The 12129-nt window shown below is 40.7% G+C and overlaps 1 protein-coding gene across 2 annotated transcripts in view; it reads right to left on the bottom strand.

The window, feature by feature from the left end:
• The window catches only part of LOC311143296 (uncharacterized protein), a 178248-nt gene that overhangs the window by 33794 nt on the left and 132325 nt on the right, over positions 1-12129 (bottom strand). For both annotated transcript variants that reach the window (XM_084179123.1, XM_084179124.1), the window contains exons 7-8: positions 8216-8297; positions 12-133 (exon numbers count right to left, since the gene is read on the bottom strand). In XM_084179123.1, the coding sequence (XP_084035249.1) occupies positions 12-133; positions 8216-8297 (204 nt within the window). The remainder of the gene's footprint in view (positions 1-11; positions 134-8215; positions 8298-12129) is intronic.

Raw genomic sequence — 12129 nt, 5'->3', positions numbered from 1 at the left:
AATGACTGCACCTTCTCTCCACGTGCCCCTCCTTGTGTGCCCGACTCGGAACCAGAATCTCCCTTTGGACCAAGAAGACCTCTGTCTCCTTTCTCTCCTCTGTCGCCCTTCTCTCCTCTAGATACACCCTGGCCTGGAAAACGAAATAAAGAAAGAATGGCAAAAGTTAATACCACCTGAATAGAAACCTTCAAAAATACCTGTGCGGTTTCCTTCCTCTCCAGCAACTGAGTTAGGAAGGACGCCTATCTTTGTAGTGACTGGGTGTATTGATACACCATCCAAAGTGTAATTAATAACTTCACTAAGCTCAAAGGGATATTCAATGTCTGCTTTGTTGTTTTACCCATCTACCAATAGGTGCCATTCTTTGCGAGGCATTGGAAAACCTTCCTGGTCTTTGTGGTTGAATCTGTGTTTGAAATTCACTGGTTGACTGAGGGACCTTACAGATCATTAATTGTATGTGTTGAGTACAGAGATGAGGTAGTCATTTAAAAACCATGTTAAACACTATTATTGCACACCGAGTGAGTCCTTGCAACGTATTATGCGACTTGTTAAGCACATTTTTACTACTGAATTTATTTAGGCTTGCCATAAAAGTGAATACTTTCAATTTTTAATACATTTGTAAAAACTTCTAAAAACATAATTAGACTTTGACATTATGGGATATTGTGTGTAGGCCAGTGGACAAATCAATGGGTGTGAATACTTTCTGAAGGCACTGTACTAGGATACTGTCTCCATTTAGTGGAGAAATTAAGACCTTCAACTAACAGTGGGCTGGAAACCTATTACTGTATATTGAATGGACATTAAGTTTGGCAGACCACATTGTTGTTCTCAGTAAATCAGGTTTTCAGCTAAGTATGGATTGCACAGATAATACGCTTTGAAATATTACATTTGTCCCTAGTCAGAGCAGGAACAAAGACTTACCCAGTCTTTCTGGGTAAGTCTCTAAGAGCTTTCCACACCTGGATTGTACAATATTTACCCATTTTTAATTTCAAAATTCTTCAAGCGCTGTCAAATTAGTTGTTGATCATTGCTAGACAACCATTTAAGTCTTGACATAGATTTTCAAGCAGATTTAAGTCAAAACTGGAACTCGGCAACTCTGAACATTCACTGTGTTTTTGGTAAAGAACTCCAGTGTAGATTTGGCCTTGTTTTTTAGGTTATTGTCCTGTTGAAAGGTGAATTCATCTCCGAGTATCTGTGGAAAGCATACTGAACCAGGTTGTCCTCTAGGATTTTGCCTGTGATTAGCTCCATTCCCTTTCTTTTTTATCCTCAAAAACTCCCCAGGCCTTAACAATTACAAGCATACCCATAACATTATACAGCCACCACTATGTTTGAAAATATGGAGACTGGTACTCAGTAATGTGCTGTATTGGATTTGCCCCAAACATACAGTGCATTCAGAAAGTATTCAGACCCCTTGACTTTTCCACATTTTGTTACGTTACCTCATTCTAAAATTGATTAAATAAACTAATTTCCTCATCAGTCTACACACAATGCCGAAAACAGGTTATTAGAAATGTTTGCACATTTATAAAAAATAAAAAACAGAAATACCTTATTTACATAAGTATTTAGACCCTTTGCTATGAGACTCGAAATTGAGCTCAGGTGCATCCTGTTTCCATTGATCATCATCGAGATGTTTCTACAACTTGATTGGAGTCCACCTGTGGTAAATTCAATTGATTGGACATGATTTGGAAAGGTACACACCTGTCTATATGGAGGTCCCACAGTTGACAATGCATGTCAGAGCAAAAACCAAGCCAAAATAATTTTCCGTAGAGCTCCGAGACAGGATTGTGTCGAGGCACAGATCTGGTGAAGGGTACCAAGAAATGTCTGCAGCATTGAATGTCCCCAAGAACACAGTGGCCTCCATCATTCTTAAATGGAAGAAGTTTGGAACCACCAAGACTAAAGCTGGCCGCCCGGCCAAACTCAGCAATCGGAGGGGGGGAGGGCCTTGGTCAGGGAGGTGACTAAGAACCTGATGGTCACTCTGACACAATTTCAGAGTTCCTCTGTGGAGATGGGAGCACCTTCCAGAAGGACAACCATCTCTGCAGCACTCCACCAATCAGGCCTTTATGGTAGAGTGGCCAGATGGAAACCACTTCTCAGTAAAAGGCACACGACAACCCACTTGGAGTTTGCCAAAAGGCACCTAAAGACTCTCAAACCATGAGAAACAAGATTCTCTGGTCTGATGAAACCAAGATTGAACTCTTTGGCCTGAATGCCAAGCTTCACGTATGGAGGAAACCTGGCACCATCCATACGGTGAAGCATGGTGGTGGCAGCGTCATGCTGTGGAGATGTTTTTCAGCGGCAGGGACTGGGAGACTAGTCAGGATCGAGGGAAAGATGAACGGAGCAAAGTACAGAGAGATCCTTGATGAAAACCTGCTCCAGAGAGCTCAGGACCACAGACTGGGGCAAAGGTTCACCTTCCAACAGGACAACGACCCTAAGCACACAGCCAAGACAACGCAGGAGTGGCTTCCGGACAAGTCTCTGAATGTCCTTGAGAGGCCCAGCCAGAGCCCGGACTTGAACTCGATCGAACATCTCTGGAAAGACCTGAAAATAGCTGTGCAGCAATGCTCCCCATCCAACCTGAAAGAGCTTGAGAGGATCTGCAGAGAAGAATAGGAGAAACTCCCCAAATACAAGTGTGCCAAGCTTGTAGTGTCATACCCAAGAAGACTTGAGGCTGTAAACGCTGCCAAAGGTGCTTCAACAAAGTACTGAGTAAAGGGTCTGAATACTTATGTAAATGTAATATTTCAGATTTACATTTTTAATACATTTGCAAAAATGTCTAAAAATCTGTTTTTGCTTTGTAATTTTGGGGTATTGTGTGTAAATGTAAATGTAGATTGATGACATTTATTTTTTTTTTAAATACATTTTACAGAATAAGGCTGTAACGTAACAAAATGTGGAAAAAGTCAAGGGGTCTGAATGCTTTCCGAATGCACGGTATGTTAACAATATGACCACCTTACTTTAAATGAATGGGCTTAACATGCTGTCTTAAAACAATTCTGTAAACAAATTAGCATATTAAGTCCCCAATTTGCATTAAATTGTATACAAAGTTGTATTCTCATTTCATAAATTGTTAAAAACTCTGTTTTGCATAAAGCATGAAGATTTGTTAATAATATGACCACCCTACCTTAAAACTATTGGGATTAAATGACTAATTATGTAATCCATACTGCCTAATTTGAATATTACATTTACATTGTAGTCATTTAGCAGACGCTCTTATCCAGAGCGACTTACAGTTAGCGAGTGCATACATTTTTATTACATTTTTTTTTCATACTAGAATCGAACCCACAACCCTGGCGTTGCAAATGCCATGCTCTACCAACTGAGCTACATCCCTGCCGGCCATTCCCTCCCCTACCCTGGATGACGCTGGGCCAATTGTGCGCCGCCCCATGGGTCTCCCAGTCGCGGCCGGCTACAACAGAGCCTGGTTCGAACCAGGATCTCTAGTGGCACAGCCTTAGACCACTGCGCCACTCGGGAGGACAAAGTTAAGTGCCTACTTTGCATAATATAGCATTTCATAAATGTTACTTTCATTTTAAATAATCTATGTGTTCTACATTAGCCCTGAACATTTCATAACAACATATATTGAGATATTGGACAAAACGGTATTGCATTTAAGAATCCAAACTGGTGATTTGATGCCATTATTGACTAGGGACTTGCATTGACCTGTCCGCAACCCTTTTGACCTTTTCGATAACTTGAAAATAACATCTCAGCCATGGTAAGTCCTATCATGAAATAACGTGTTGTGTTCCTGATAAGCTTCTCTATAAAACATGGAATACAAAGTATAACACCAGAACCAAAGTTCCATTTTGTCCCCCAACACCCTATTATTTGCTTAAATCTTTTGACCTGAGAACTACAACAAAAACAGTAGCTACATGGAATGGATGTCCTCTTCTGATAAAAATCATTGTGGGAAGTTAGTTGAATCAAGAGACATTCAGCCATGGCATTGTAAACACTCTTTTGGTTCGCTAGCTAGCTATCGTTAGCATAACTAGCTAGCTACTTTTGCATAAATCATGCAGGGTTGCCAACTTTTGAAGAAAACTTGGAGTGAGATTTTGCCTAGAAGGGGGTCTGGGGGTCCTCCCCCATGAAGATTGTACTGTTTTAAAGCTCATTTCCTGCAATTCTATGTATTTTTTACATGACTTAGGCCTATGACCAGAGTGGGGGGGGGGGGAAAAACACAGGTCAGGTGTACAGTCGTGTTCAAAAGTTTTGAGAATGACACAAATATTAATTTTCACAAAGTCTGCTGCCTCTGTTTTTATGATGGCAATTTGCATAGACTCCAGAATGGTATGAAGAGTGATCAGATGAATTGCAATTAATTGCAAAGTCCCTCTTTGCCATGAAAATGAACTTAATCCCCCAAAAACATTTCCACTGCATTTCAGCCTTGCCACAAAAGGACCAGCTGACATCATGTCAGTGATTCTCTCGTTAACACAGGTGAGAGTGTTGACGAGGCTGGAGATCACTCTGTCATGCTGATTGAGTTAGAATAACAGACTGGAAGCTTTAAAAGGAGGTTGGTGCTTGAAATCATTGTTCTTCCTCTGTTAACCATGGTTACCTGCAAGGAAACACGTGCCGTCATCATTGCTTTGCACAAAAAGGGCTTCAAGGAGAGAGGTTCAATTGTTGTGAAGAAGGGTTCAGGGCGCCCAAGAAAGTCCAGCAAGCGCCAGGACCGTCTCCTAAAGTTGATTCATCAGAGACAGACTGATATTCTGCAAAAGGTACAGGGATTGGACTGCTGAGGACTGGGGTAAAGTCATTTTCTCTGATGAATCCCCTTTCCGATTGTTTGGGGCATCCGGAAAAAAGCTTGTCCGTAGAAGACAAGGTGAGCGCTACCATCAGTCCTGTGTCATGCCAACAGTAACGCATCCTGAGACCATTCATGTGTGGTGTTGCTTCTCAGCCAAGGGAGTGGGCTCACTCACAATTTTGCCTAAGAACACAGCCATGAATAAAGAATGGTCACAACACATCCTCTGAGAGCAACTTCTCCCAACCATCCAAGAACAGTATGGTGACGACCAATGCCTTTTCCAGCATGATGGAGCACCTTGCCATAAGGCAAAAGTGATAACTAAGTGACTCGAAAAAACAAAACATCGACATTTTGGGTCCATGGCCAGGAAACTCCCCAGACCTTAATACCATTGAGAAATTGTGGTCAATCCTCAAGAGGCGGGTGGACAAACAAAAACCCACAAATTCTGACAATCTCCAAGCATTGATTATGCAAGAATGAGCTGCCATCAGTCAGGATGTGGCCCAGAAGTGAATTGACAGCATGCCAGGGCGGATTGCAGAGGTCTTGAAAAAGAAGGGTCAACACTGCAAATATTGACTCTTTGCATAAACTTAATGTAATTGTCAATAAAAGCCGTTGACACGTATGGAATGCTTGTAATTATACTTCAATATACCATAGTAACATCTGACAAAAATATCTAAAAACACTGAAGCAGCAAACTTTGTGAAGACCAATACTTGTGTCATTCTCAAAACTTTTGACCACGACTGTTTTCAGAAAGCTTTAAACATTAAATTAACACAAAACAATTGACGACTTTGTTACTTGCCGATTTCTGGGGGATGAAATGTAAAGTATGCTAATATTTTTTTCCCAACATATTTTGTAGGTGTTTTGACATTATATTCAGACAGTAATGACATTAAATGGGAAGACAGGCTAATGGGAGAAACAGTGGGAAGGTCAGTGGGAATGCTCTGCACAGGAAATATTAATACTAATGGTTGATGGCAGTGGGTAACCAAATCATAGATTGCAGTCTCCTTGTCCATAGACTGCTTTCAAGGTAAGGACACAAACATTTTGTAATTTTGGTGTACTCTCTCTTTAAAATCAGGCTGGAAGAAAATCCTGCTTGCTCTCCAGGAGGGTTGGCTACCCCTGATCTATGTTTCCCAAGTTCTGGGTGATTGAAAATGTTATTGTTATAACAATTAATTTCCCAATCACACAACCTTCAAAAATTAATATCAATATTCAGGTGGTTTATGCCTAGTAGTTGAAGATCCTTGCCATCATCTTACTCTACATAGACACAATATATGATGTGTTTATGAGTTGTGAGTCCCCCTGTGTCATCTCTGCCTAGTATGTGCACAATTCTTAAATGGCCTGGAGCATTTAATATCCAATGCTTATTTGTAGGACTTAATCAAAACTGTCCACGAATGGCTGCAAAAACACATAGATTCATATAATTCATTTTCAAAGACACAAGTAGGCATATCAGACACCTGCAAAATTGGGAAGAAGTGGAATAATACAATACTGTAAGTGTGGGGAATAACAGTAGTGTTCTTTGTTAACAATGAGAATTGTTCAACTGATCAGACTAAATAAAGGAAATTGATAATAAAACCTCCTCAAGAAAGATTACATCAATCTGGCCCTACACCCTAACCAAATAATGTTTATATTTATTGTCCCCCCTCTAGAATCAAACGTACACTTTTGGGTTCACAGTTTGACAAAATTATTTTCATAGTTACACGTACACTTTTGGGTTCACAGTTTGACAAAATTATTTTCATAGTTACAAATCAGGTCACCCTACCAAACTTCCCTGCTAAAACAGACTGTAGGGCTGTCTGCTGCCTTTTCGTTATCACAGCTTAAACACCAAATCACCAAACGAGGGGACTAATGCATGTGTTTTAAATCGACTTTAGTACATGCTGTCAAAAGGCTGCATTCTGCAATATGTATTGGAGAACAGCAACCTGATTTTGTTGACATTGTACATAAAACAGCGCAACGGTGCTGCTCTTTTTACAGTTTTATAAACTCAGCGGAGAACGTTCCCCCCTCCAATCAGCGCCACTCTAATCTTGAGGGGCTTTTCTTTAAAACGTGCATCCAATCCCCTTGATTCCTTACATAACTAGACCAATCATATGATTCAATGTGCCGCGGTTCACAGTGCTATGGCAAGACAGGACAATGATAAGAGGTTCCGCGGGTGATGTTAAATTGCAGTCACAGATGCTTCTATTTTAAAACTTTTTGGAGCACAGTTGAAAAGTTAACACACTATACAATGGACAATGCGTGAGACAGAGGTGTGGCGTGTGAGCGTGAGAAGAGGGTCAAATGCGTGTGTCTCAAGGCCAATGCGAGAGAGCTGGCAGCTCTGTTTATGTTTTTACTGTTATGTAAAGAAATGCCTGGGAATGTGTTTGACTTAAATGTATGTACATTTTCCTTCAAAGTTGTTGCTCAAAGCTGCGCGCATTGTGGCTGTTCAAGTACCACAATAGAGACAGAAAGCGCTACCGAGACCGAGTGCACACTGCACAGAGCATGTTGTGTGTTGCGCTTAAAAGGGTCCTTGCGGAAAGGCGCGCTTAAAAAGGTCTGTGCGGTGAAGAAATGGAGATGCGCCTCCCGAGTGGTGCAGCGGTCTAAGGCGTCACTACAGACCCGGGTTTGATCCCAGGCTGTGTCGCAGCCGGACGCGACCGGGAGACCAATGAGGCGGCTGGCTTCCGGGTTAATCGAGCAGTGTGTCAAGAAGCAGTGCATTTTGGCAGGGTCGTGTTTTGGAGGACGCATGGCTCTCGACCTTCGCCTCTCCGGAGTCCGCACGGGAGTTGCAGCGATGGGATAAGACTGTAACTACTAATTGGATATCACGAAATTGGGGAGAAAAAGGGGTAAAAAGTCCAACAACAAAAAATGTAAAAAGGGAGATGCGATTAACGGCATAAAAAAGTTTTATTACACAAAAAATGTCACGCGTTATGAACGCGTTAGCTTTGACAGCCCTAAATGTAATACTTGCTAGCAGTTGCTTCCATGCCTACAAAACATCACATCCATTACTCTGTAAAGCAATGTTATAAAGACATGGCTTACAGGAAACATAACTGTAGTATTTTAGTAACTTCTCATAATATCATAATATCAAAATACAGCAGCAGGTAACACAAATCAATAACACCTCTTATAAATTATATATTCATAGTATTAACAATGCGACTAGCGGTCTTGTAAACCCATACAACAGTCCGTCTTGTCTAGACTATGACCTATAGAACTCACCCGTCTCTTTCTTGGGAGACACCTCTGGTTGTTTCCGGGTCACCGGGGGCTGCTGAATGGGGCGTGATGACGTTGGAGTAGTCTGGAGAAAGACGGTAAAACAACATTGAATAAAACATAAAAATAAGTCCAGCTGAGCTCCAAGGAGAAAAAAAAAACATAAATATAGCTGCGAGCAGCAATTAACAGGGTTCACAGAATGACAGAAAGGACACAATATCAGTGGCATTACAAAGCAAGCGCTATATCATGTAGGCACAATATTTTATGTGCAATCAGTGAAAGCATTACCATGTTTATCTCTCAATACCATAAGGATGACGCAAGGACGCAAGTGAAGTTCAGTCTAGTGCCGTAGGTTGGTTATCTTTGAATGCAGCAGGTAAACTTCAAAGGACATACAGTGAGGGAAGAAAGTATTTGATCCCCTGCTGATTTTGTACGTTTGCCCACTGACAAAGAAATGATCAGTCTATAATTTTAATGGTAGGTTTATTTGAACAGTGAGAGACAGAATAACAACAAAAAAATCCAGAAAAACGCATGTCAAAAATGTTATAAATTGATTTGCATTTTAATGAGGGAAATAAGTATTTGACCCCCTCTCAATCAGAAAGATTTCTGGCTCCCAGGTGTTTTATACAGGTAATAAGCTGAGATTAGGAGCACACTCTTAAAGGGAGTGCTCCTAATCTCAGTTTGTTACCTGTATAAAAGACACCTGTCCACAGAAGCAATCAATCAATCAGATTCCAAACTCTCCACCATGGCCAAGACCAAAGAGCTCTCCAAGGATGTCAGGGACAAGATTGTAGACCTACACAAGGCTGGAATGGGCTACAAGACCATCACCAAGCAGCTTGGTGAGAAGGTGACAACAGTTGGTGCGATTATTCGCAAATGGAAGAAACACAAAAGAACTGTCAATCTTCCTCGGCATGGGGCTCCATGCAATATCTCACCTCGTGGAGTTCCAATGATCATGAGAAAGGTGAGGAATCAGCCCAGAACTACACGGGAGGATCTTGTCAATGATATCAAGGCAGCTGGGACCATAGTCACCAAGAAAACAATTGGTAACACACTACGCTGTGAAGGCCTGAAATCCTGCAGCGCCCGCAAGGTCCCCCTGCTCAAGAAAGCACATATACAGGCCCGTCTGAAGTTTGCCAATTAACATCTGAATGATTCAGAGGAGAACTGGGTGAAAGTGTTGTATTCAGATGAGACCAAAATCGAGCTCTTTGGCATCAACTCAACTCGCCGTGTTTGGAGGAGGAGGAATGCTGCCTATGACCCCAAGAACACCATCCCCACCGTCAAACATGGAGGTGGAAACATTATACTTTGGGGGTGTTTTTCTGCTAAGGGGACAGGACAACTTCACAGCATCAAAGGGACGATGGACGGGGCCATGTACCGTCAAATCTTGTGTGAGAACCTCCTTCCCTCAGCCAGGGCATTGAAAATGGGTCGTGGATGGGTATTCCAGCATGACAATAACCCAAAACACACAGCCAAGGCAACAAAGGAGCGGCTCAAGAATAAGCACATTAAGGTCCTGGAGTGGCCTAGCCAGTCTCCAGACCTTAATCCCATAGAAAATCTGTGGAGGGAGCTGAAGGTTCGAGTTGCCAAACGTCAGCCTCGAAACCTTAATGACTTGGAGAAGATCTGCAAAGAGGAGTGGGACAAAATCCCTCCTGAGATGTGCGCAAACCTGGTGGCCAACTACAAGAAACGTCTGACCTCTGTGATTGCCAACAAGGGTTTTGCCACCAAGTACTAAGTCATGTTTTGCAGAGGGGTCAAATACTTATTTCCCTCATTAAAATGCAAATTAATTTATAACATTTTTGACATGCGTTTTTCTGGATTTTTTTGTTGATATTCTGTCGCTCACTGTTCAAATAAACCTACCATTAAAATTATAGACTGATCATGTCTTTGTCAGTGGGCAAACGTACAAAATCAGCTGGGGATCAAATACTTTTTTCCCTCACTGTATACATAAGGTTTACATACCAAATTTCATGACCCCATGTCCATCGGTTCAGTTCTTATATCTCTGGTGTGATATGGTGACATCTAGTGGTGTAGCGTGGCCAAATGCAGCAACTAATCAGTCTCAAATTCATTAGAGGCTAATTCATTGAGTGCCTTCAGAATGTATTCACACCCATTGATTTCACCACATTATGTTATATTACAGCCTGAATTTAAAATGCATTAAATTGAGATTGTGTCGCTGGCCTACACACAATACCCAATAATGTCAAAGTGGAATGCTGTTTTAAGAAATGTTTACAAATTAATAAAAAATGAAAAGCTGAAAGTGAATAAGTATTCAACCCCTTTGTTATGGCAAGCCTAAATAAGTTCAGGAGTATACATTTGGTTAACAAGTCACATAATAAGTTGCATGTATTCACTCTGTATGCAATAATGGTGTTTAGCATGATTTTTGAATGACAAAAAAAAGCTGACATTGAATATCCCTTTGAGCATGGTGAAGTTATTAATTACACTTTGGATGGTTTATCAATACACCCATTCAATACAAATATACAGGCGTCCTTCCTAACGCAGTTGCCGGAGAGGAAAGAAACCACTCAGAGATTTCACCATGAGAACAATGGTGACTTTAAAACAGTTACAGGATTTAATGGCTGTGATAGGAGAAAACTGAGGATGGATCAACAACATTGTAGTTATTCCACAATACTAACCTAAATGACAGAGTGAAAAGAAGGAAGCCTGTACAGAATAAAAAATATTCCAAAACATGCATCCTGTTTGCAATAAGGCACTAAAGTAAAACTGCAAAAAATGTGGCAAAGAAATTAACTTAATGTCCTGAATACAAAGCATTATGTTTGGGGCAAATCCAACACAACACACCACACTTCAAGCTTGGTGGTGGCTACATCATGTAATGGGTATGCTTGTCATTGACAAGGACTAGGAAGTTTTTTAGGACAAAAAGAAACAGAAAAATCCTACAGGAAACCTGGGTTCAGTCTGCTTTCCAACAGACATTGGGAGACAAATTCACCTTTCAGCAGGACAATAACCTTAAACACAAGGTCAAATATACACTGGAGTTGCTTACCAAGATGACATTGAATGTTCTTGAGTGGCCTGGTTACAGATTTGAAATTGGCTGTCTAGCAATGGTAAACAACCAATTTGACAGAGCTTAAAAAAAAAAAAAAATCAATTGCAAATATTGTACAATCCAGGTGTGGAAAGCTCTTAGAGACTTATCCAGAAAGACTCACAGCTGTAATCACTGCCAAAGGTGATTCTAACATGTGTTGACTCAGAGTTGTGAATACTTATGTAAATTAAACATTTCCGTATTTCATTTTCAATACATTTGCAAAAATGTCTAAAAACAATGTTTTAACTTTGTCAATATGGGATATTGTGTGTAGAAGGGTGACACAGAAATCTATTTAATCCATTTTGAATTCAGGCTGTAACACAACAATGTGAAATAAGTCAAGGTGTATGAATACTTTCTGAAGGCACTGTATTAGCATAACACTATGGTATTATGTAAAGGGTTGCTTATCCTACATGGACCTGTTACTAGATTTGAAATCTATCAAAACACAGTTTAGAATATCTTGTTACTTGTTAATGTTAGTCATTGTGTATTTATTCCTCATGTTGTTATTTTTCTATTATTTTTCTCTGCATGAATGGAAGGGCCCGTAAACATTTCACTGTTAGTCTACACCTGTTGTTCACGAAGCATGTGACATAACATTTGATTAGATTTTTTTCATTTGATAAATTCAGCAATTGCATTCTTCTCATATTACTCTGTTACCGACCTATTCAAAGCTTCCTCTGGCATCTCACCATACATCTGCCTGTAGTTATCGAACTCAACCTGCAGGAGGTTT

Source organism: Coregonus lavaretus (genome assembly GCF_964263955.1).
Source record: "Coregonus lavaretus genome assembly, chromosome: 16".
NCBI classification, from domain to species: Eukaryota; Metazoa; Chordata; class Actinopteri; order Salmoniformes; family Salmonidae; genus Coregonus; species Coregonus lavaretus.
Note: the sequence above shows the minus strand (reverse complement) of the source record. Positions and strands in the feature narration are given on the sequence as shown.